The sequence below is a fragment of the Protopterus annectens genome, chromosome 9.part0, assembly GCF_019279795.1.
Source record: "Protopterus annectens isolate FY-2018-M chromosome 9.part0, PAN1.0, whole genome shotgun sequence".
NCBI classification, from domain to species: domain Eukaryota; kingdom Metazoa; phylum Chordata; order Ceratodontiformes; family Protopteridae; genus Protopterus; species Protopterus annectens.
This window is the reverse complement of record NC_056743.1, coordinates 987,126,819-987,153,688: the sequence shown is the minus strand read 5'-3', so window position 1 is coordinate 987,153,688 and position 26,870 is coordinate 987,126,819. Positions and strand designations below refer to the sequence as shown.

The following is a 26,870-nucleotide window of genomic DNA, read 5'->3' as shown; positions in this document are numbered from 1 at the left end:
GTTTGCAGATGACTGCAAACTAGGAGCCATAGTAGAGTCCCCAAATGTGGACATCCTACAGAAGGGCCTCACTGAGACAGATGCCTGGTGTCAGAGCCATGGCCTCAAGTTCGATGCCAAAAAGTGCATTGTCATCCCCTTTGGTAAAAACTCTGTACCCATGAGCTATCACATAGGTGGTAGTCTACTTAACACCGAATGTGTGATGAGACCTTGGGACCCAGGTGGACAGTAGTCTCTCCTTGGATAATCACGTTGCCACAGTAGTCGGGAAGTCCTCCTATGTGATGCAGCTATCACAAAAGGGTTCTCATCCAGGAACAGAGGTCATTGTTCCCCTTTACTTGACACTCATTTCACCCATTGTAGAGTACAACACCCCTTTTGGAATGTACCTCACAAGACATCTGCAGCAGTTGGAAAGGCCGCAGAAGTACTTCAGAGTGTATTACTGGCCTCAGATGCCATACACTGACCAGCTTTACTCCGTAGCATATCGCCTACTCCAAGGTGATTTCTGCCTAACCTATAAAGCTATGTCAAACCCCGAGCTGTTGGACATGCTGCACCTAAAGAAATCCCAATCCCTCCGAGCTACATGTTCTAGGGACCTAAACCTTGTCACCACAATAAACAGGACTTGCTGGAGAGAGAGATTCCTGTCCCAGAGACTTCTCTGGAACATACTACCTATGTCAGGCAAAGCTCCTCATTAGCACTTTTCAAGAAAAATCTTTGAGTGGATGGGAGGAAAATATACCCCGGGAATCACTTCTGTGGCTCTGTTCGACAGTGGCACAGGAAAATAACTTTCTTGGATGGCATAAGCCAGGGAAACTTGTTGGCTAGGCTTACTTAGGCCCTTGGGCCGATAGCCTAGTACCTACCTATGAACCTATTATTAGACTGAATACAGTATTATGTAGCATTGAAATGTGCTGGCATTACTCATAAAGCAAATGTCAGAGTGGAAAAGTTCAAATAGAGAAGAAGAGAAGAAAGAGTGAGTATTTGTTAAAAGTAATAATTGGGGTAGGTATGGGAGGCGGGAGAAAAAATGAGTAAATAACATTACAAGTAAGAAACGAAATCAAGGAAAAGAATGAATAACATGGACGACAAGATTTACAGCTGTAGACTGTCAAGTGCATTGGTAGCAGGTGTCAAAAAACTGGGTTTGAGAAAAGTTTGGCAACTTTGAACAAACTGATTTGTTCGCATTAACTGTGTATCAGTGTGTGTGTAGTGTAAAAACTATAAAGCAAATCTGCACTTATACCTGCTTGCTGCCCTGCTGAGGGGGGGCACTTTTATGCAAGTGCAGTGGACTGGCTCCAGTAGGAAGACAGATGGCATTATACCTCAACATTGTAGAACAAGAAATATGGACAAGGCCATAAATAGGGGACAAAGGCCCCAAAATTGGGGCAATTTGTAAATATTGCACTTACAAACTTAGAAAGTTGATAAACAGGTTTTGCATTAGTGAATTTTCTTAAGGATATGAAGTCTGAAATTCAAATGCCTATCAACTTTCTGACTTTAGTTTTCAATGATTTTCCAGTGATTTGACAGAAAACTGCAATTTTATGAAAAACAAAAAATCTGGACTTTCTTCAAAAATCTGTACTGTTGAGAGATATGGATGGGAGCCCTGAACCAACACCCATCAATCATTTTCATTTGTTTGCCAAAGCCATTACAGCAGTGTTTTGCAGAGAGGTGGGAAAAGCCTTAAATTTGACAGGTATGTTTTGTGGGTAGCTGTGTTTGTGGAAGCTGGAGGTGTGCCTTGAAGTGTTATGGATTATGAAATGGAGCGATTGAGTAAAATTGTGCTTGAAGTCCCTAGCAATTTCATCACTGCTTGATTCAGACATATACATTCCCCTGTGTTTGTCAGTACTATGTTTGAGTGCATTGTTTTGGAGTGTAGTTTCACTGCTACAGCTGCTGCTACTCTTTCAATACAAGTATCTGCTTTGGAGGTTTTCTCTGAGTCTGTTGCTGAGAGATGCTACAGGTATACAACTAAGACAAACTTGAAGCAATGGTAAGAAAAAGTACTAGGTCACATTAGAGGCTTGGGAAGTCATTGTTAAGAAACTGAACTGTTGTAAAATGTATCATTAAATACCATAAGTTCAGATTATACTATAAGAGAATAGCTATGTAAAGATAACCATGCCAGCAGCCAAAATGCATTACAAGTTGAATATTTAACTGTGCACATTTTAAATGGATAGACTGGCCTAAACTCTGGACTGATGAGTTTTTTTATTCCTGTGATTTTTTTTATTCCTGGGGAAATGCTATTCAGAAGTGAAGAGGCGTACAAGGGAACATTTAGTGGCACACTAGGCTGTGATTATTTGTTGTTTATTGTCATGCAAAGCTGACTAGTTGAATCTAGTCAAGCTGGAAATGAGACTGTAGCCCACTGATGGAGGGGAGATGGGAGGAGTAATCTGGCCAGGAACTGGAACTTGCAAAACTGCTCCTTTTGAAAAGTCTTTTTTTTTTATCTCCATAATTTGACACTTTTTTGCAAGTTTCTTTCAGAGAATGTGTAGTACATCAGTAGGAACAACATTTGTAAAACTCTGCGCATACCAGTCAGTGACACATGAGTTGCAGACTCTCAAACTTGGCAGTTTTTTCAGGTGTTCCATTCTAAGTGAAAGTCTAGTCTGACAACAAATGGTAGGGCTATTTGACTGAGGTCTGTGCATTATTATGGGACAGATTTGGCTTTCCAAAGGAAGCACGATGTCTGCCCCCATGAGGGCAGACGAGTAAAAACAATATAAAATTAGGAATGAGTACTTAATTTGCTGCAGGCAGCTTTGGGAGGTGTAGTAAATCATGGCAAGATAAAAATGTTTTCATCATTTGCCTGTAGTGGTCCTTTTAAGTTTAGGGGAAGGCCCTCCTAGATGGGGGAAAATGGAGGTGGTGCTTGTTCACTGCAGACTAGCTTGCTCTTGTTTGAACAAATTGAGAAAGGTCTGTTAGACAACAGCTAGATTAATGTTGGTTATTGGTTAATGTAAATGAGGCTATTGTACTGTTACCTTATCTTAAAAATATATCAATGTAAAAGTTTTGTGGGCATGGGTGGAGTGTAATAAGGCTCAAAACTGCTAGAGGTGTTTACATGGATGCAAGTCAGAGCCCTAGACTAAAGAAATGGTATAAGCAGTAGGTAACAGTATGTGATCCTAGCATAATTTTTATAAACCATGGGGTGGAGTATTATCAGAGCAGGGTAATGATTTGCCCAAAATTTGATGCAAGAGCCTTGACGTTTGCATGTCTGAATGGGGGGGGGGGGTTAAAGGGTAGTGTGCGGTTTAGTGGGAGAACATACTATTTAGAAAGTCAAGCTTGTTGGACATTTTTAATAGGCTCATGAGCAAGGACTGGGCTTGCTGTAATTGCGGGTCATTTTAAGCCTAGCCAGTTTGTGTGTTGGTGCTTGAAACCAGTCCCATTTAGTTTGGCCTTGCCCATCCCTCATTTGCTAATCCCAGTTTCTCATTAGGGGTAATGCTGTAAATTTGAGGGGACCCATGCATGGCATAAAGCGTTTAGGAGCTGCCTTTGTAGTACATGGGGCAGTCCTGGGGTTAATTTCTGTTTTTCATCCATAGATCTAAGTTGTACTTAACTGTTCACCCCTGTCCATCCAGTTTCATGTGGTGGATGGGGGGTGTCTTCCCATGGCTTCTACTTGCTGTCTCACATTCATTCATCCAAGTTGTTTTTGGTTTCTATGGATTTGGAAGGCATGTGAATGCAAATGGGAGTAATGTCAACTTTTTTCCTTCAGAAGTCCAGCCATCTGTCTGTCCACAACACCTTTCCCATTTTTGCACATCGGGTTTGGGTGTCACTGCCAACAGTGACAATCATCTGAAGCAAAGGATTACACCACCGGGTGGCTAGTCCTGCTGCAATAGCTTTCTGAACACACACTTGGACTTGTGGCTAACTTTGTGTCAAATCTGTATACTGCATGTATTTGAAATTTGAGGAAATTGGAGCACCCGGAGGAAATCCATGCGAACACAAGGGGAGGCATGCAGATTCACCACAGAAGGCACCCCAGCTGAGAATAGAACCCATCTGCCTTGAAATTGCAGTCTACTCTTTGGTTCTACTTGTGCACTTATTGATGTATTGGAGTTGTAGCAACTTTCTATGCTTGGTGACTGAATATTTCACAAGTTATTTATAGATTTTTTTTTTTTTTTTTTGCAGCCTATGTCTTGCCGAAGCTTTACGTGAAGCTGCACTACTGTGTTAGCTGTGCTATTCACAGCAAGGTGGTAAGAAATCGATCACGTGAGGCAAGAAAAGACCGCACACCACCTCCAAGATTTAGACCTGGAGTAAGTATTGCTTACATTGATAGTTTTGCAAGGAAAAGCATCTTGGTGTCTTGCTATACTAGGTGGTGGTATAAAGATGCAGTTAAATGGCTTTGGTAATTGAGAAATAAGAAAAGATAAGGTGGTAAGTGCAGCAGCAACTATGTGACAAGTGCAACTATTCTGTAATGGATGTTCTGCGGTGCTTTGTCATTCCCTTGGCATTGCTTTGGCTAGCACATACTTTCTTCACTAGGGCTCCATTTAAGGGGATAATCCTCTGCTCCCATGCCATTTGTTTTCAGCAGGGGGTGCTGCTGCCCACATGCCATTTGTTTTCAGCAGGGGGTGCTGCTGCAGTGAAGAATCAGAACATGACTTTGAGGTGGGCAGGGCAGCATTGTAGCAGTGGCCTTTACACTGAGAATTTAAGTGGAAGCTGATCTTTCAGTTTTTAGGAACTACTTAACCACCACAAGTAGCTTTTATCTGATTGCTGGAATGGCTCCATGGGCTGCACATTTTACTCCTGAGTACTATCTGTAGAAATTGGGTTTCCTTCAGGCAGTGTTCTGAAAGGATCTGTATGTGCTAGATATACTTCTGTGGAGCAACTTCAAGTCTTCGTTTACCATGTGCCTCTTGCCATTAAATGTTCAGTGTGTGGTATCCCTGCCAGAAATGAAAGCATTCATTGCGAGTATGTCGGACTTTCAAAGGTGAAAGTGTGTTTTTTAGCTGTAGCAGTTTCATAGCTGATAGATGCACCTAGAAAACCCATTTGGAGAGCAGATAGCCACAGAAGTTACTGAATTCCTGTTTTATTTATCATGATATTGCTAAGATTCACAAGGTTTGCAAAACTTTGGACTGGATCCTTTGTTGTGTTCTTGTGGGTAGCCAAAGAGTGAGAATTGACAAACACATGTACATTTCTGTATCGTGTAATTAGTTTGAAATGTGGGGCCCTGAATCTAATTAAGCTTCATTTCATGGCTTTTGAGAGATGGGGTTTAGTATTGGCCTTACAGCAACACACTGTTCAGTGATGTGATTGTGGAAATGTTATGGCTTGGTGCAGAGCCCCCCACGTAAAACACAGTAGAATTTTAAAAAATTGAGCCAGCTATCAGATTTGCACTTGTAAAGGGATGCATTTAGAACCCATAGCACTGCCAAAGGGTTTAATGCTTAAGTTGTACAGACCAGTAGCAGACACTAAACCAAAATGAGGTAGTATCAAAATGCAGTTTCTGCACACAGGACCTCTCACTACTGCTCAAATGTTAAGGGGGGGGGGCAAAACCAGGAACACCAGATTACAAAGAAGGGGGTGGCTGGAACAGATTGTTCATAAGAAGTTGACTTCTTCAGTAGGACCAGTTGGATATGGGCAAAACTGTTTACCGCACATAGTGTGTGAATTGCTAAATGTATTGCTGTGAGTGGCAATAGAACAGGCTTCTGGTGATGTCCTACAAATAATTTGACCAGGTTCAGGGTTTTAGTGTAGGGGGCCATCCGTGAATATGTATAGAAAATGCTGAATGCATTCCACAAGAAGGTAGATTCTGGACAGGCCACCAGGTCTGCTTGTACAAGACTGGTGTATGTCATGCCTCAAAACTTGGCCCATATGGTGAAGTGAACTCACGAGAGTGAGTCCTCACAGGGATCCTTTATCCGTGATCCTAGCTGAACTGGTTAGTGCTCTGCATGTCAGCTTTCAAAATTTGCAGTGTGCTGGGGAGGAGGGGGGGTTCTATTCATACCGCTATATTTGCGCATGTGAGAAGCATTATTACAGTGGCAAGAATGGTGCCATGCTGTCTGTATCCCCTTGTCTGCAGTGATTTTTCTGGAATGTACATACCAGTGGTTCATGCACTACATGGGTAAACAAGGCTGTGTAGTGCTGTCTCCAGTGTCATTTTTGCGTATTGTACAAACTTCAGTCTCTTGGGTGTTATTGTATAGAATTTGTCTGTTTAGTTTATACTTTCTTGGAACTACATTTCCAAAAAAAATTAAGGTTGAAATTAAAACCCAGCCCCCCTACACACAAATAGAAATTCATTTAGTGCCAAATTGTGCTACCTGCTGGCATTGGATGAGAGTACATCACTTGCATAACACACTTTTTTGTTTTTGTTTGTCATATTTGTGGGCCAATTGTCTGGCCGTTCTTCAGTAAAAATTGAGACATGGTATATGTATAACTTAAAAACAAAAGATGAGAGTTGCAGGCAGGTTGTCCGGTTTAATATGCTGACCTTATTTATTTTGAACATCTTAGTGTTTCCATTTGTATGGTCTTTAGCTTTATATAAATGTAGAGGGAAAGGCTTGTTGCTGCTTGCCTTGCGTTCATCACGAGTGCATGTGGCTGAATAATTACAATGACATGCAATGCTGCAGTCTTGTGAAAGAATGACTTGGTCAAGTTGTGAATCTGTTTAGATTGACGTAACTGAGTTTGGCAAGACCAGGTATGAAAGATCAGGTGCCTTGCATGCATTGCCTCCTCTTGCTGGCAGCTTTGCATTGTGGAGCACACATATACAAAGTTAATCTACTTCATTTTTAATAGCAGAGTTGGCGTGATCTCGAATTTTCTTCCACATCCTTGATTATGTACCATGGCGTGCTGGCAGTCTAGGGAACAGAGGTGTGTTGAAGTCAGTACTAGGCTGCTGTTCCAGAAGACCATCCGGAGCACTGCCACAATAATGCAAATTGTGGTTACTCATTGACTAATTTTGTACCTAGTTTCAATCCCTTCTCAAGAGCTTGAGGGATCAAGACACTAGACTTATTCCCACTCCATAAGTTCAGGTTGTGTAAATAGTCCGGGAGTTTACATCCCTCCTTTTATGGAATAGGCTTCCCTTGGATTCTCTCTTGCTAGCAGGCCCTGTTTGTTTCGGTGGAAATGAGATCTCTTGAGTGACAGTTTTGAGGATGTATAGGGTTTTCGCAAGACTTGGCTTTTTGTAGACTAGGCAGAGCCCACCTCTGGGTCTGTAGGAAACTGTTTTAAGGCGGTCTAGATCACTCAGGGAAGTCGTGCTCTGTCTTGGTGAGAAAATATGGTTTAAGTGGAGTTGTGTACTTATTCACATCACATATGTATTTACTGTGAAAAGGATATGGAGAAGTTCATGGTCATTGTCCTGGTTTGTTTCCTGTGGCTATATTAGGGATACAGGCATGCCCCCTCCTATAAGTCATTCCTGGGTTGGGTCTGTAGGATTGGTAGGCTGTGAAGTCCTGCACTGTGGGGTGCTCTCACTGTATTGTAACTGTTAGTTTTGTTAGGCTTCTAGAGTTGAGCAGTGTTAACTTGTGTAGTTTTTGACTAGTTATGTAGGTAATTTTGAGGGTACTGAATTTGCCTAAAAGCAATGTTAGGAAAAGGTCTTGGACTGTAGACTGTAAATGGAAATCTTGAGTGGTGCTGGCCATCCCTTGTAAAGGAGCCAGGGGCATATCCTCTCCTCCTATGCTTATTTTATTTTTTTTTTTTTTTATATGTTGGATCACCTTAGAATGACAGTCGGGAAATCCTTCTATGTGGCACACCTCATCACAAAAGGTTTCTCATCAAGAAAAAAAATCATTGTTCACCTCTACTCATCACTCATTAGACCCAATGCCCCTTTTGGTATGTACCTCACAAGACCTCTACAACAACGGGAAAAGTCGTAGAAGTACCTCGCAGAGGATTACCAGCCTCAAACAGAAGCCCTATGCAGACGGTCTCAAAAAAAAAAACTCCAGCTTTACTCTGTCGCACATCGCCTACTCAGAGCTCTGCCTAACATACAAAGCTATGTCAAACCCAGAGCTGTTGGACATGCTCCACTTAAAGAAATCCCAATCCCTCTGAGCTACATGCTCTAGGGACCTAAACCTGGTCACCACAATAAACAGAACATGCCGGAGGGATAGATTCCTGTCCCAGAGACTTCCCATACTCTGGAATAAACTACCTATCTATATCAAACAAAGCTCCTCATTAGCACTCAATAAAAATCTTGATGATTGGATGGGAGATGGGAAATTCACCCCGGGGATCATCTCTGTGGCTCTGCTAGACAGTAGCACAGAAAAAAATAATTTTCTTGGGTGGCAAAAGCCAGGGTACCTTTTTGGCTGGGCTTGTATAGGCCCCAGGGCCAATAGCCTAGTACCTACCTATGAACCAGTAGCTAATTCAGTAATTTTAAAGTTTACCTTGTTTGCATTATTCTTGGTGATGGTGAGCTACTACTCTGTATTTTTCACATCCATTTCAGATTCATATTCTGAACTCTTGACCCTTCTATCCAAAGGGATAAGGCTCGAGCAATTCATTCCCACATGTGCAGTAACCTTGTCATGTGTAGTTGGTGTGAAGGGACTTGATGGCCCTAGTAAGACTGCATATCCCAGCACCTGAAAGGTTAATAGCTTCTCTTTTGCTCAGCTTGGTGAGTGGTGCACTCAGTCTGGAGTCACATGACTAATACATTACCAGATGTACTGTCTAGTGACTTGGTAGTCAACACTGTCTTCTATAGATGTTTTCCCTGTTACTCTTATGCTAAACTGTGGTGGTGCAGAGGTTAGCATTGTCGCCTCACAGCAAGAGGTTCTCCCGTTCGATTCTCGGCTGGAGGGCCTTCTCTCTGGAGTCTGCATGTCCTGTGGTCAAGTGACGTGTAAAAGATGTGCAGTAGGTACTTGCATGAATGGGTGTGCTGCTTTTGAAGGTTGGGTGTCAGGCTGGCAACTTGTCACCATGACAATCCACTGCCAATCATTAGTGGACTGGAGTTCTGCTGTGGCGACCCCTAACTGGGAAAAGCTGAAAGAAAACCAGTCTGTTGTACTAAACCTTTGTCTAGAATGCCTTTGTGGTTTAGGCAGGGATTTTAAATGTGTGCATAAGAAGCCTCTGTCTTGGAGATAGAGGGCATAGTTGTGTGAGGTGGGTGTCAGAACTGACAACACTCTGCTCTAACATCTTTAAAATGAAGTTTAACTCCAGAGTTATTTGAAAGGTGCAGCTCTCACATATGGAATCATTTTATAAGGAGAAATTGTCAGTGAACACAAGGCAGTTGTTTGCCTCCGTGCTTCTGTTGCAAGACTTGATCAAAGGGGGGTGAACGTCCCAGTTTGATTTTAGTGCCCACTAGTAAAAATATGAGACGAGTTTCCTGAAGCAGTTTTGAATCTGTGAACTCTAGCAGCACTGGATGTCCTTCAAGGATGCAACTGCAGTCCTGATATATGGGTTGTCCTGCCTCAGGCAGTCCTTCGGTCGGCTGGATTCCAAAGTCTCGGTCCGGCGTCGGCTGATGTCGCCCTTTCCCCGACGTCAGCGTCTGGGGTATAAAAACGTCAGCCGATGCCATCTTCAGTCTTTCTTGCTGCGTGGCGCCCGAAGCAGAAGCAGTTCGCAAGTGCCGGTCGGCCAGCTCCTGTGTTTTCAGCTACTGAAGTCTTCAAAAAAGTTAAGTAACCCGTTGGGGACCTTTTCTTGCCTCAGCCGATGTCTGATAAAACTGTAAAAGTTAATTGTTTAACTTGTGGGAAACAAATACCTCATAAGGATTTCCACTCTTACTGCTTACCCTGCCTAGGCACAGATCACAACGTCTCGGCCTGTACAGCTTGTGCTTCTTTCAATAGACGCACTCTTAGGCGTCGGTCAGAGTTTGCACAGGATTATTTTGGGGAAGATTTCTGTTGTATCATGCCGTCGGAGCTTCTGACAGCACATTTACCTAAAAAAACGGAAGGATAAGGACCGACACCCACGGTCTGCAGTCTCGACCGACACCACGCTTAGGCCTACCGCGAGTGTCTGTCTCTTCTGAGCCGGTTTCACAACCGCTACAGACAGACGACACCGCCCCACCGGTTACTTCGGTACCGGAGGCCAGCTCGGTGCCGGTTTCTGTTCTCCCCTCTGAGACCGTAGCCCAGGATACTTCTGACACCTTTTCAGTGGATAAGACTACCCCAGCACGTGGGGCTGCCAGGCCTCCAGTGTCTATGTCCATTAAGGCCTACACACGTGCTAAGGCTGCCAAACAGGCTAAGTCTTTCCCTCCAAGATCTGTTTCTCTGGGATCCACTTCTGGTTCTCAAATTTTAAGTTTAGCTGACTACCTTATTTCTTTAATTAGGGGTTCTCAGCCACATCCAGATAGAGGCTCTCAGCCGCCTTCTGTCAAGAGGCCTAGGGTTGAGCAGGTAGATCCCCAGTCCTCTGAGGCCTCAGGTGATTCTGCACATTCAGACTACCAGGAGGAGGCCTTCCCGGCCTACGAGGATTCTGATGCGGAGGAATCCATTCCCTCTGCTTCTCCTCCTGAGGAGTTTTCCTTTGGGGAAACTCTTCATTCCATGAGGGAACACTTCAAATGGCAAGGCCAAGAATACTCAGATTCTAGGAAAAGGTTAAGGGAATCTTTAAAGCTACCTCAGCATAGACCCTTAGCTATTCCTCCAGTCTTAAATATTTTAGATGATGTGTACTTAGAATCTAGTGTTTCCCCTGACTCCCTCCCCCCCGGCTCCTGTCACGCCAGACAGGTACTACAGGGTCCCAGACACCTCAATTTCTGTACAAGGGCCATACTGCTGACCCTGAAACTATTTCTCAGGGGCCTAAAGGGGTTTCCACCACTACTGCTAAGAATCCACTTCCTTCGGAAAGAGATTCTAGGGCTTTAGAAAGGTGGGGCAAGAAAGTATATACATCTTCCACCCTTTCTATGCGAGCATTAAATTGTCAATTTCATATTCAGCATCAGGAATACATGTTAGATGACTTGCAAAAGAAATTGGCTTCCCCTGAACCAATAGATAGAAAGGGGTTACAGGAATTGGTTCATAATACTCAGCAGGTTAGCAACCATTTCCTTCAGTGTGGATATGATGCATTGGAAGCTTCAGAGCAGCAATGACAGGTGTGGTCATACGCAGACATGCTTGGTTAAAGGAACAAACATTGCCAGACCATGTAAAAATTAAGCTTTTGGACGCACCACTAGAGAAACATAAGCTATTTGGTGCTACTGCACAAGAGGTTTTAAAGAAAATAGAGGAAAAGGCAAAATCAGTGCAAACAGTCAAATATTTCCTCCAGGTACAGCCTCCAAGATTCAGCAGGAATTGGCCTTCTAAGCATTGGTCCTTTCCAGACACAGACAAATTTCAGAGGCAAAAAACAGACGTGGTAGAGGGCAAACTCGAGGGTCCTACAGAGGACGTCAATGGCAGCCTCCGAACCAGAGAGGTGGGGCAGGACCTTCCACTGCTCCGCAGGGACAATCTCAATGACTTTAACGCCGCCATCCAGGGCTCAATTAGAAGCACCTTTGGGCGGAAAATTATCTTCTCACAAAATTGGCACAATGTTACAAAGGACAAATGGATACTGGACATAATAGACAAAGGATACAGATTCCATTTTCATACACTGACAACAAGACATGGCAGGCCAAACCTGCCACCAAATCAAAGGGCAGAGGCACTCAAACAAATAACAAACCTACTTCAAATAAGAGCAATAGAGAAGGTTCCTTCTGCAAAACAAGGCCAAGGATTTTATTCAAGACTGTTCCTTGTTCCAAGAAAAGAAAACCACTGGAGACCCATTCTGGACTTGTCCGCACGGAATGCTTACCTTATTGTGCCAAAATTCAAAATGCTGACTTGACAGCAACTCCTTCCCATGCTGGGCAAGGGGTCTTGGCTGGTAACTCTGGACCTCAAGGAGGCATACCTGCATGTCCCAATCAGACAAAGTTGCAGAAGATGCCTCGGATTTCTTGCAGGCTCAGAGCATTATCAATTCTCAGCATTGCCCTTTGGCTTGTCTACTGCGCCCAGAGTGTTCATGAAATGCTTGGCATCAGTAATTGCACATTGCAGACTTCATGGGATACAAATATACCCTTACCTGGACAACTGCCTTATACAAGCGGACAGCCAACAGTCCTTGTTAAAAAAAACTTGGACTGTCATTCACCTACTGCAGGCCTTGGGATACACAGTCAATATTCAGAAATCGTCTCGTACCATCCCAACAAATACCTTTCCTGGGTGCCACACTGGACACAGATGGCGTTTCTGACAAAAGAAAAACCAAAGCAATTGCCAGAATACTTCAGAAAATTAGCAACACACACCCAGATGACTGCAAGGAAAATCCTGCAGGCCCTGGGTTTCATGGCATCTTGCATTCTTCTGATTCCACACGCAAGGCTGCATATGAGGAAACTACAATGGTATCTAAAACGTCTATGGTCTCAACACAGCCACAGCCTGGAAGCATTGATCCCACTCATCCCATACCTTCAAAAGGAATTTCTGTGGTGGGCTCAAGCAAGCCAGATAAACAAAGGTCTGCCTTTCAGCAAGCCTCATACAAGTCAAACCATAACAGACTCCTCGGACCGTGGATGGGGGGCGCACATGGAGGGCAGATGCATTCAAGGACAATGGACACAAAGAAAAGCACCTGCACATCAACCAAAAAGAAATGCTGGCAGTGATGCATGCAATCAAGGCCTTCGAAAAGTTCATGCATCAGGGCCATCTACTAATAAAGACAGACAATACCACAGTTATGTGGTACATAAACAAGCAAGGAGGTACCCATTCCTACCCTCTTTGCAGACTGGCAATGAATCTCTGGGATATTTCTCTACAATTGAAAATAGAGCTACAATCCCAGTTTGTACCAGAGAAGGACAATGTTCTGGCGGACAGCCTAAGCAGAAACATCATGGATCCACACGAATGGATGTTGCATCCAGACATTTTCTTACAAATAACTCGAACATGGGGGAGGCCGGACATAGATCTCTTTGCCTCCCACCTCAATCACCATCTGAAAAAGTTTTGCACAAGGACATACCATCCTCAAGCATGGAAGGTGGAGACTCTCTCCTTCAGTTGGAACTCACTAACACTATATGCCTTCCCACCTCTTCCTTTGATGACCAAGGTGTTACTAAAGATCAAGATAGAGCAACCGAAAGTCATACTGATAGCTTCAGACTGGCCAAGGCAACACGGGTACCCACTGCTACGGAGCTTGACACGCACCAATCCGTGGCTCCTTCCTCAAAGGCCTCTTCTGACACAGCACAATTACAGGACACTACACCCCAGCTTGAAAACATTGAAGCTGACAGCTTGGAAGATTCCATGACTATTCCTCAGGATACACTTTCCAAGAGGGTAAAAGATATCATCCTGGAGGCGCGCAGACCTTCCACTAGAAAAACATACTCGGCAAAATGGAAGAGATTTCTTATCTGGAACAGCAAAAAGGGTCAAAGACCCATCAGTGATGAGCATTCCACAGATCCTAGAATATTTGGCTGAAATGCTCCACAATGGCCTTTCATATTCTTCCATAAAAATACATGCTTCAGCAATATCTGCCAAATATAACACTGATCCACCTGTATTTTCTCACCCATTGCTAAGACAGTTTCTAAGAGGTATAAAGAACATCAACCCTCCAAGGAAACCACCAGTGCCTGCATGGGACCTCAACTTCATGCTGGAAAAATTAACTCTTCCTCACTTTGAACCAGCAGCATCTTCAGAGTTGAAATTTCTGTCTTGGAAGACAGCTTTCCTTCATGCTGTAACCTCAGCAAGAAGAGTCTCTGAGCTACAGGCCCTTATGGCAATACAACCATTTCTCATTTTTGATCAGGACAGAGTTTCTTTGAGAACCAGTCCGTCATTCATGCCAAAGGTGGTATCCAGGGTGTCCCTGAATCAAGCTATTCACCTGCCTACCTTCTTTCCCAATCCTCAAAATAAAGGAGAAGAGACTTCTGCACACCTTGGACATACACAGACAGTTGCGCTACTACTTGGACAGAACAAAGTCCTTCAGAAAATCTGACCAGCTTTTTGTAGCTTGCGCTGCTGGATTGCAGGGAAAAGCAATTTCCAAACAGACAATTTCTAAATGGATTGGAAATTGCATTAGGTTCTGCTACTCTTTTCATGGAAAAACTGCCAGCTGACATCGGGCCACATTCCACCAGAGCTACAGCCACCTCCACAGCCTTTTTAAGAGGAGTGGCAACAAAGGACATTTTAGAAGCTGCTACATGGAGCTCAGTGCATACATTTTCCAAACATTACAACCTGCCTTTATATTCCAGATCCAGAGCAGGGTTTGCTTCTGAAGTCCTGCAGGGCATTTTAGCTACACCATCTTTGTCTTAGTGCCTACCACCCCCAGGTTGGCTATGGTATTCAACCCATATGTCAGGACTGCAGTTGCATCCTTGAAGGACATAGTACAGTTTTGTACCTACCATAAATGTAGATGTCCGATAGGTATGCAACTGCAGTCAGGTTTTCCCTCCCACCTACCCCTCTGTGGTATTCTTTTGGGTTTCTACCCCTCATTTTAGCTACCTGGGGTAATCTTTTATGGTGTATTTGTTTTTATGCTGTTGTACTTGTCTGGAATTTTTTCTTTTCAAAATTTAGCCTTCCTTAGAGGGCACCTGGCATCTGGGGCAAGAAACACTGAAGAAGATGGCGTCGGCTGACGTTTTTATACCCCAGGCGCTCTGACGTCGGGGAAAGGGCAACATCAGCCGACGCCAGACCCAGACTTTGGAATCCGGCCGACCGAAGGGCTGCCTGAGGCAGGACAATTCATATGTCAGGACTGCAGTTGCATATTTATTGGACATCTACATTTATGGTAGGTACAAAACTGTACTTTGGCATTGTTGGGCACTTAGTGTTATGAATCTGTGCAATACAGTGCAAGGGTAAAGATACTTCAATAGATCAGTGATTCACTGCTGTTGACTGTAAGCAAAAAAAAGTAAGGGGGGGGGTTCATAGTCAATTACAAAAATGGCAGAAAACTAAGACCTGTGATTTTAAATTCATACAAGGATCAAAGTGGAAGGGTAAAGCTTTAGCTACCCAGAGATGAAGTCTAAAAGTGGAAGGGTAAAGCTATAGCTACCCAGAGATGAAATCTAAAAGCTACCTTCCTTGTTGCTTGGCTTAGATTACTTCTAACATTGTTTGACATACAAAGCTGCTGTAACTATTTTTTTGATGTAAATAAGTTTGTGCTTATTGTTGCAAAGTTTGTGTTAAACTGGTCTCTGGCTTACTTTTGAACACTTGCTCTGGCTTGCACCATTTGATTTTTCTGTCCCCCCGGTGGGGTTATAAATTGGTGGCTTTTGCTTTGCCTGCCTCTTATAAATTTTATCACATCAGCTTATTCTACAGAGTACATTGAATCATTTGGGAAGACCCTCCCCCCCCCCAAGCTTCTTAACCTTGAATTATCTTCTTTTTCCTCTTTTTCTACTTGACAAAATACTCTCTCGAGCTGCTTTTACTGTGTGTTTTCCTACTGTAATACTTCATTTTGCTTTTGCTGCTGTTCCTAAGTGTTCAGTTGCATTTCTACCGCCACTTGCTCTATGTAATCTGGCTACGAACTGCTTGTTAGTCACCTGATTACATTGAGTACATTGTTTTACTGAATTGCTGCTTTGTACTGTGTTTGCAGTCATGACTGATTGTACATTTGTAGTTTTTAGCATAGGCTAGATTTAGTCTTGTGGAATTTTGACTGTCTTGTATCACTTGACCACTAAAACCAGTTGTTCACTGACATTTCATACTTTCATCTGAGCCATCCGTTGCTTCCCAACTAGGTGCCTGTTTCTGCACTTGTATTGCACTCTTTGAAATTATTTGCATTCTGTTGTCTGAATTGTCTGAACTGTTTGGCCACATCTTGTATGTTAGTGCTCTGTTGTGCAGTGCTGTGTAGAGGTGGTTTACTGTTGGTGGCTATAGTAGCAAATGTTTTGCTTGTTAAATTTTCCATTGGCACATCTTGCGGACCTCCAGGGGGTTTTGCAGCTCTGCTCTACTGTCAGGTAGAACATTAAGCCTAGTCTCAGAGGTGTACCAGCCCACCTGCTTGCCTTACAAACACAAGGTGCAGGGTTTGATTCTGAAATGGGATAATTGGCTAGGCTTAAAATGACTCTCTCAAGGGCAGTTGACCTACTAGTATTCTGTGAATGAAAACCTCTCGCCCACTAGCCATTCCTAAGTGCCCACCTCTTCCTAACCACATAATTTTACCTAATGCTATGCATGTAGAATTTCCTATAGTTTCTCGAGCCAGCTTGACATGGGCATCCTAAGACAGTGTAGTAACTGCCTCATGTTCACTGACATCCTTCTGCTCCTAGACCATACAAACTCAACACATGAGAGATGCAACTATATTTAAGAACCTTGAATCCTTATGCTGTCACACACCAGTCTGTACAATATGACAGTGAGCAGGTTGTCAGCATGCACACTTCACCTGCTCCATCCAAACCCACATCACACAAATATGTATGCGGCGGTCCTCGCCAGAAACAACTAAAACACAGTAGCTCACATACCAGTCTCACCTGTCAAGCCCTTAAGACAATGCCAAGTATATTGGTCGTAGGTGATTCCAGTGTGAGACACGCATGTCCCTCTCACCAGACTGCATAAGATGGTCACAAGGATCCGCCATGTCACACATGCACTCAAATCTCGCAACAGGTTCTGTTACGACTGTCATAGTTTATGTTGAGTGTGAATGACGTGAGACTTGCCTCTGGACTACATGAAGAGTCGTGATTGAGCTCTCTCGGGCTGGTATGTCCTAGCCTTAAGCAGCATTTTACCTTGACCGAAGATGTCTTAATACAAACAGAAAATGACTGGTAATTGGCTTAGTTTAAGGATGTCATTCCAAGGGGAATACAGTATGTCAGCCTGGGATGACATGATTGACAGACCTCTATGCCTTACCAGATATGGTCTTCATCTATCATCCCTGGGATTTTGGATACTGGCCAAGGCACTTGCCATCCCCAGACTGCCTTTTTTAGGCAGTGTCTCAAGGACAAAATTCCTCACACGAGCTCCATCTTGGAACAACCTCAAAGTTTTGCTGCTAGGTGTCTTAACATGAAACTGCATTCACTGGAAGCAGTTCTCACCTTGGAAGATGGACATTTTGTGCAGTCGCTTAGACCTGGTTCAAGGGTGTGGAGGGGCACCCCAGCCATATTGGGCTACACCTCCTTCCATACATTCAGACCACAAACTGGTGTGAAAAATTAAAAAGGTGGTGTATCAATATTCATTAAAGATGAATAATCTCCATATTGGTTAGACAGCATGATTCCCTGGAGATACTTTAGGTGCAATTAACTGTTGGTAGGACACCTGTTCAAGTCATTGCCAGCTACAGGACCCCCTCCATGAATCCGGATATCCACTCTGCCTATTTGGATCTACTTGAGTATCAAGATAACATGCAAACACCATGGTTTGGGCAACTTTACTCCTGCATTGACTGGGGAAAGTACTCATGAGCAAACTCACTTGCCCAAAGGTTCCTCTACTTTAACTCCAATGCCCTGGACCAGCTAGTTGACTACCACATCGGGGGTGCCAACATCCTGGATCTGGTGGTTACCAGTATGGGGGACCACTAATACAGTGAGGCGAGATCTCTTGAGGTCTTCCCTGGTGAGATCTGAACATGAATCTGTCTCATTCAAAGTTATTGCCACACCTGACCTACTTCTAGCACCAAACTTTTCCAAAGAAAATTCTAACGTCTTACGGGATGGTAGTTTCACTGCACCTCTCTCTCAGATGGAACTGACAACTGTCAAGTTCTACACTAATGCTTTATGCAAACACCTGAACAACTGCATTGAATCTGCCACACCTGATGGGACCAAAATAGGCCTCTCAGGGAAGAGCAAACCTGTCTGATGGACATTAACGGGCTTTACAGTAAGAGTAGGAAATTGCTGTCTGAGTACGAGGGAGTGAGCTGTAAACTGGAAACGCTCCCTCCTCAGCTTAAACAAGCAAATCAAACTTCTTTTCAAGTACTGCAAAGCTAGCTACTAATCTAAATTAGCTTCATCAGCCGAGGACAACCATAAAGTGTTCTTTAGTTACATCCATAACCTAAAAAGAAATTCCCAGATTTGTGCCTAACTAACAGTTAATACCACCACACAATACCAAGCATGTGGACATTGCTAACCTGTTGGCTGATAGGTTCTGTGGAAACTTCTCTCCTGTTCATGCCACACTTAGCCCAGGACGTCCCTAGCCACCTGTGTTCTCTGCCTTGTGTCCCTAGCCACCTGTGTTCTCTGCCTTGCTTCTGTAAGAGCAGGTTGTGAATGCCCTCTCTAAGGTGAAAAGCACAGTATCCGTGGGACCTGGTAGCATCCCAGGCTGCGTCCTACTTGAGCTCAAACAAGAATTAGCAGCACCATTGGGTACTCTTCAGTTAGTCTAAGCACTGGCTTTGTCCTAGCTGAATGGAAAAAGGCCACAGTTATCCCCTTGCACAAAGGTGACTCTTCCATTATGACCACAGGAACTATCAACCTATTAGCCTGCGTACCCTTTTCTGCACGGCCGTGGAGCGAATCCTCATGGACCTTGTCAAAGATATAAACCCCCCAAACACTTGACTACTCGGTTTGTCAAAGGGAGATGAAACCTGGTGGACTTGATATGGTCAAAGGCCCCTGAGAGGAAATCTGTGCATACAGCCCGTCTAGATATAGCCAAGGTCTTTGACACTGTCCCCCACTCAGGCATAATTGACAACCTCGCCCAGCTATGTATCAACCTGTATATCATTAGATGGGTTAACTGACTCACTGATGGAACCCATATCCTCAAAATAGGGAATCCACCTCCAACAGCAGACCTGTAACCAGTGATGTTCCACAGGGATCAGTCCTGGGACCATTGCTGATTGGAATCTATTTCTCAGAAGTTCTAGGTAATACTAAAGGTCTGTGACTGGTGGTTTGCTGATGGCTGCAAATTGGGAGCAGTCGTAGAATCCTGAAACTATGTTGGTATCCTACAAGAGGGCTTTGTGCAAACAGACTGGTGCCAAAGCCATGGCCTTAATACACACTTTGCATTGAGTTTCTCTCTCTTGGTAAGAGTGATCCTGCTAACAACCACATCAATAGCACGCTAAGTACACACTTGGTGGTGAGACCTGGGCACACAGGTTGACAGCAGCCTTACCTTTGATCACGTCTCCACAGTGGTAAGAAGGGCATTGTATATTGCTCATCTCATTAGGGCATTGTCGCCAGAAAAAAAAGAAATGACCTAATCAGGCCAATAATATAGAGTACAATGGCCCTTTTGGTATACATCTTTTCAAGCAATTGGAGAGCACAAAGGTTACTCACAAGGAAAAATCAAGGTATTCAGCATCTAAGGATTGTCTGAAATCAGTCACTTGTTCCGTTTTATACAGACTACTCAGAAGCATTCTGTGCCTTACATGTAAGGCAGTCTTTGACCCTGCTTTATTGGAAATGCATGTCTAGAAGTAATGTTATACTGGTTACTCACTCTAATGGCCTTAACCTGGTATGTGACATTAATAGAACCTGCTGGGGGGGGCATATTTGTCTGGGAGGTTGCCACAACTTTGGAACAGACTCTGTCGTGTCAAGCAGAGGACCTCATTGGCCCTTTTCAAATGCAGATTGGATGGGTAACTAATTCACACCAGGTATTCTACCCATGTCCCTCTTGGACAGGTGTGATAAGGTACTGATATTGGAAATAGGGTAAAACTTAGCTAGGCTTGTAAGGGCCCTAGGGTCATTAGCCTAATAACCTCCTATGAACTTGCAGCCCACAAACCTTTGCCTTGGTTTAAAAATGTATCAGAAGGCTAGTTGCATGGACAAATCATTTCATTTCAAATACTGGAGCAGAGCTACTATTTGATCTCCACCCGAAAAGCCTGTTCATTGAATTTTTACGACCTGTGAATTTCAATTAACATTACAAAGGGGGTCATTTAGTGTACTGAAGATGAACAAACTCAAGTTTGTAGTTGGGCTGTAGTCCTAAAAAGATTGTCAGGCAACCAGGAGCCCCTCATTTATGGGGACACTGCATATTTCAGCATCAGGTGTAGTAATGTTTTGGGTGTTATGCATTGGTAGTGGCTTGTGTGTAATTGGGAGTTGCTGCCTCAGTTTAGTTTGTAGGCATAGTGAGGCTATTAAAATATTTCATAAACTACTGACCTGTTTTTCACAACTCTGGATTTAACTATTTGTACCTTGCTGTACAGCTGTGGATAAGGCAGTTGAGACCAGAGTTTGAAGCTTATTTCAAACTTGTAGCTGCAGATTTGCTTGTACTTACCGGAGTGCAAGTGTCCTTCGCATTCGTCTTTTTTTACTTTTTTTTTTTTTTTTTGTCAGGTCCAAGTCTTGAGAGGCTGGCTGCATGTTTCTCGGTCACTACGTTATTTCATTTTAATAATGTATGTTTTCAGTGGTTAATACTGATGTAAATGCTTTTTAATGCAAGGTGAAATTGAAGTCAATAAATCAGTATTCTAAAACTGTGTGTTTTGTTTTTAGGGTGCTCCTCCGCGACCTCCACAAAAGACCATGTAGGAGAACAATTCTACAAATTAAATAAAAATATGGAAAAAAAAATGTAATCTTTCCTTTTTTAGGAATAAATGGTTTTGGTTCTGTAAAAGGTGTATGTTCAGATTGTCTGTCTAAATATTTTAATGCAGTGGAATGCTTGTAGCAAAATTGATTCTGCTATCTTAACATGCATGTTATTTGCTGTTTGAGGGTTCCTAGATTGTGAGTTATTGATCTGTCTTCACATGGTGTTTAGTTTTAGGAGTGTTCATATTTGGTGCTAGAGCACTCTACTTGTTTTCTGACACTGCTTGTTAATGCATTTCTCTTCCCATACCCTGTGCCGTCCTGTTTGTCCCTTTCCAAATTAAAGTCCTTGGAAATGTTTGTAAACCATGCAGCTTGCAGTGTAGTCTTCGTAGCCTAGTACCACAAGCTTGGGTATGCCCCTGAACAAGTTGGCTTGACTGTGAGCCTCCTCTTTAAGGAGGAGCTTAAACTGCTTTCTGGTTATATTTTTGTGGTAAGGAGTACTTTCTCCAGGCTTGTCAATGAGGGATGTGCTGATCATCTTGACTGCAGCAGTAGCCTTTGCTATATGGGGTTGTGTCCTGCACAGGTTATAAAAGCCTGTCTGCTTTCAAAGCTTGAATGACACATTTCATGCACCCACTCATTCAGCCCGAATAAAAAGTGGTTTGGATTCCAGGCATTAAGTTTTCTTGCGGCCAAAGAACGCTGCTCTTGCAGGTTTTTTAGGCTTTAGGCAACACTTTCTGTTGGTGGGCTAACTAGGCAGCGTTTTTTGACTAGTGCAACTTAACTGTTAAATAGGAGCACACTGCGCTTTGTACTTTTGTGGGGAGAAAAGTTGAATTAAAGTTGTCTGCATTAAGTTTTTACTTTTGGGGGCTGAGGTGAGACTTGTTTCACTCAAGTGCCTCTTACAAGCTTGTTTTACAGTCTGCTGCTGCTTGGTTTCCCTAGAACCAGGTGTCTTATCTTAACTGTGCAACAACTTGCTTTCTTCCAGCGATGCACACAGTAAATCACTTGTGCCACACCACATCAGGCTGCTGATGTCCCACAGATTGACATTTCTGGCTCCTCAGACCATTTGTCTCCTTGGCCAGCCTTGACTAGGGTTAAACACATTCTGAGCGACTGGAGTGCCTTTACTGAGCTAGGGGGAACCACTCTTGTCCTGATTAGAAGGGCCAGGGAATATCGCTGCTCTGCCTATCCATAGGGAAGTTTTTCATAGCAAAAGTGGGTCTGCTTCACAAATTGCTGTCAAAGAAGGAAAAACTTGTACATCTAGTGCAGTAGTGATTTATTGGGCTTGACTTGGGGTGTAGTTTGGGCTCTTAAAGATTTTGAACCACAAAATTGTATGGGGACAGATTCTGTTTGGTAGTCTTAGGTTTTTGTTCCGACTATGAGGAATGTGACTTCTGCCAATCCCTTTGAAGGGGGTCTCTGAAACTTTTCCCAAAATTAATGTTATTGGGGAAACTGACTTTCTTCACTGCCTGAAGTAACTATCTTTTGGCTTTTCCTGGTTAGGGGTCGCCAAAGTGGAACTCCGGTCTGCTAATGATTGGCCGTAAATTTTTACGGTGTAGAGTTGCCAGCCTGGCACCCAGCCTTATCGAGAAAGCCAGTAGATTGTGAGATCAGGTCAGACCCAGCAACTATAGGTCTAAATCCAGTCCCTCCCTTTCTGATAAGAAAGGGAAAGCTTTTTCATTTGGGGAAAAGTATTTATTCCATTTTTGAATTCAGGTGTCAAGATGTTCATCGTGCATACAGCTGCAGTTACAACAGATGGGTTCTCCTGCCGTCAGGCGGGTCCTCGGTCGGCCGAATTCCAAAGTGTAGGTCTGGCGTCGGTTGTCATCGCATCTTCCCTGACGTCTGTGTGACAGGGGTATAAAGGAACCAGCCGACGCCATTTTCTTCCGTCTTTCTTGCCGCGCGGTGCCCGAAGCAGAAGCAGTTTGCAAGTGCCGGTCGGCCAGCTCCTGAAATTACGAAAATTTTGAAACCGAAGTCTTCTTGAAAGCCAAGTATCCCGTTGGGGAAACTTTTCTTGCCTCTGACCGATGTCAAAGTTAACAATTGTATTTCATGTGGGAAGCAAATACCGCATAAGGATTTCCATTCCCTCTGTATACCTTGTTTAGGCCCGGACCACGACGTCTCGGTCTGTCGCTTTTGTGCTACATTCAACAAATGCACTAAGCGTCGGACGGAGTACGCCCAGCATTATTTTGGAAAAACATTTAACTAATATGTCGTCTGATACTCCGGCTCCAGTTTTGTCTAAAAACCCACAAAGATAAGGACCGACACATGAGGTCCGCGGCCTCTACCGACACCATGCCAAAGCAGACTGCACGTGGTCTGGTTCTCAGCGAGGTGCCTACGCAGCCCCTGACTACAGACGACATGTCTTCAGACCTTCCTCTTCTTTTTCCATCAAGGCTTTCACTAAGTCTAAAGCAGCCATGCACTCTAAGAGACGAGCTACAACAGGGCCCATCCCCAGGCCCCATGCCTAAAAAACAGATGCTTAAAATGGCTGAGGATTTATTTACTGTTATCAGGGGTTCTCAGCCCCCACTGGACAAAAGGCCCAGAGTGGAGGAAGAATCCCCCTCCTCCGATCAGGGCTCCATTATTTCAGAGCATTCTGATGATCAGGAGCATTCTTACTCCCCTTTTGCAGAGACTGATGCAGAGGAGTCTATTCCTTCTGTATCCCCCCCAGAGGATTACTCATTTGGGGAAACTTTGCATACCTTAAGGGAACACTTCCAGTGGGAAGGCCAAGATTATTCAGATTCCAAGGAAAGGCTTAGGGAATTTTTCTTGCTACCTCAGCACAAGCCTCTGGCTATACCTCCTGTCTTGGACATCCTAGATGATGTTTACTCAGTCCTGCCTTAACCCGGATTCTCTGCCTCCAGCCCCAGTCGAGCCTGACAGGTACTACAGGGTTCCTGACTCACACCAATTTCTATACAAAAGCCATGCTGCTGACCCAGAAACCATCTCACAGGGCCCCAAGGGAATTTAAGGCCTCCACTGCTAAAAATCCATTGCCTTCCGAGAGGGATTCCCGATCCTTAGAAAGGTGGGGAAAGAGGGTATATACCTCTGCTACCTTAACCATGAGGGCCTTAAACTGTCAGTTCCATATGCTAAAATACCAACAGTTTTTGTTATCACAATTGAAAAGTAAAATGTCACAACCTGAACAACCAGACTTGGAGTTGCAGGATTTGATGCATAGTGCAGAACAAGTGGGTAAGCATACCTTACAATGTGGTTTTGATGCTCGAGGCCTCGTGTAGAGCTGCTGTTACAGGATCGGTCATACGTAGACATGCCTGGCTCAAGGAACAAGCCTTGCCTGATCATGTCAAAGCTAAATTACTAGATGCCCCTCTACAAAAGGATGTATTATTTGGTGCTAATGCTGAGGCGGTATTAAGGAAAATGGAGGAAAAGGCTAAATCAATGCAAACTGTGAAAGATTTTCTACAGGTACAACCCCCATGTTTCAGTAGAAATTGGCCTTCCAAACATTGGTCCTTTCCAGCCATGGACAGACCCCAACGAGGTAGATACAGGCGCCAGAGGGGCAGAGGACAATCTCAAGAATCGTTTAGAGGCAGGCAATGGCAAGCTCCTACACAAAGAGGTGGTGAGGATAACTCGCAATCATTCAGAAAGCAAACCCAATGACTTTCCCCTTTGCTTGCCAAGCAAGACTCAAATGGCAGCCCCCTTAGGAGGAAAACTGGCATTATTTTCAAAAAATTGGCATATTGTCACAAAAGACAAATGGATCCTGGACATTATAAACAGAGGCTACAGATTCCATTTTCACACCCTTCCAAAAATGAGAGGCATGCCAAACCTGCCACACAAAGGGCAGAGGCACAAAAGCAAATTACAGATCTCATAGACATGAAAGCGATTCAAGAGGTACCTATGCACGAACAAGGTCAAGGTTTTTATTCCAGACTATTCCTGGTACCAAGGAAGGGAAAAGATTGGAGACCTATTTTGGACCTATCCATCCTAAACACATTTCTACTCGTACCAAAATTCAAGGTGCTCACTCTACAGCAGCTTCTTCCCATGCTGGGCAAGGAGTCTTGGCTGGTAACATTGGACCTCAAGGAGGCATACCTACATGTCCCAATCAGACAAAGTTGCAGAAGATACCTCAGATTTCTTGCAGGTTCAACCCATTATCAAATCTCTGCATTGCCCTTTGGCTTATCTACTGCGCCAGAGTATTCACGAAATGCCTGGCATCAGTAATTGCCTACTGCAGACTTAAAGGGATGCAAATATACCCTTATTTGGACGACTGCCTGATCCAAGCGGACAGCAAGCACATTCTTCTGAAACATCTGGCTTATGTAATAATGTAGTTGAACTCTCTGGGATACAGTCAACAAAAAGAAATCAAGGCTAATACCCTCTCAGATAATTTTCCTGGGTGCCAACTTGGATACAAACACCCAGATGGCCCATCTCACGCCAGAGAAGCAGGGGCAACTAACTCAGTACTTCAGAGCACTAGCAAATTGCACCAGGCTGACTGCAAGGAAAATCCTGCAGGCTCTGGGATTCATGGCATCTTGCATCTTACTAATCCCATGTGCAAAGCTGCATATGAGGAAACTTCAATGGTACTTGAAAAACCTATGGTCTCAACACAGCCACAGTTTGGAAACAATAATACCACTAATTCCATGTCTACAAAAGGAATTTCTGTGGTGGGCTCAAGCATGACAAACACAGGTCTTCCATTCAGCAAGCCTCAAGCAAATCAAGTCATCACAACAGACTCCTCGGACTACGCCTGGGGGGCGCACATGACAGATCGGTGCATTCAGGGCAAATGGTCCCAAAAAGAAAAGCACGTTCACATCAATCAAAAGGAAATGTTAGGAGTAATAAATGCTATTATAGCTTTCAAAGACCTTCTGAAGCCAGGTCAACTATTGATAAGAACGGACAACACCACAGTTATGTGGTACATAAACAAGCAGGGAGGAACGCATTCCTACCTTCTATGCAGACTGGCCATGTCACTTTGGAACAGGGCCATGGACTTACAAATCAAGCTACAAGCACAGTACCTGCCAGGCAAGGAAAACACGCTGGCAGACAACCTAAGCAGAAATGACAGATCCACACAAATGGAAGTTGCATCCAAAAGTTTTTACAGAAATAATCCAAGCATAGGGAAGGCCAGACAGATCTCTCTGCCTCCCACAAAAATCACCAATTGACAAAATTCTGCTCAAGGATTTTCCATCCAAAGGCATGGAGAGTGGACGCTCTCTTTCAGTTGGACATCAATGGCAGTTTATGCCTTCCCCACCTCTTCCTCTGCTGCCCAAAGTACTACTGAATACCAGATCAGACAGACCAAAGATGATTCTCATTGCTCCAGACTGGCCAAGACAACACTGGTACCCACTCCTGAGGAGCCTGACGCATTCCCCACCATGGACCCTGCCTCTAATGCCTCTTCTCCTGACTCAGCACAGCTTCAAAACTCTTCACAACCAGCTAAAAACACTCAATCTAGCCACATGGAAGATTCCTTAGCATCACAACAGACCCTACTTTCTAAGGAGGTGCAGGATGTCATTTTGGAGGCCAGAAGGCAGTCAACTAGAAAAGCTTACTCCGCAAAATGGAAACTTGTTTTGTGTTTGGAATAAGGGCCAGGATCCTAGAAAACTGAATTTACCTCAAATACTACAGTATCTAGCTGAGCTGCTAAACAGTGGACTTTAATTCTCCTCCATCAAAATCCATGCCTCAGCCATTTCTGCAGAATACAACACTGATCCACCCTTATTCTCTCACCCTCTCTTAAGACAGTTTCTCAGAGGGGCTAAGAATCTAAGACCCCCAAGGAAGCAACCAA

At 43.9% G+C, this 26,870-nt stretch overlaps 1 protein-coding gene across 1 annotated transcript in view; it reads left to right on the top strand.

Moving 5' to 3' along the window:
* RPS26 (ribosomal protein S26) overlaps nucleotides 1-21,014 on the top strand; it is a 42,234-nt gene extending 21,220 nt beyond the window's left edge. Inside the window, exons 3-4 of the mRNA XM_044083748.1 lie at nucleotides 4,264-4,394; nucleotides 20,891-21,014. Coding sequence (XP_043939683.1) covers nucleotides 4,264-4,394; nucleotides 20,891-20,926 — 167 coding nt within the window. The 3' untranslated portion in view covers nucleotides 20,927-21,014. The remainder of the gene's footprint in view (nucleotides 1-4,263; nucleotides 4,395-20,890) is intronic.
* Nucleotides 21,015-26,870: the final 5,856 nt, after the last annotated feature.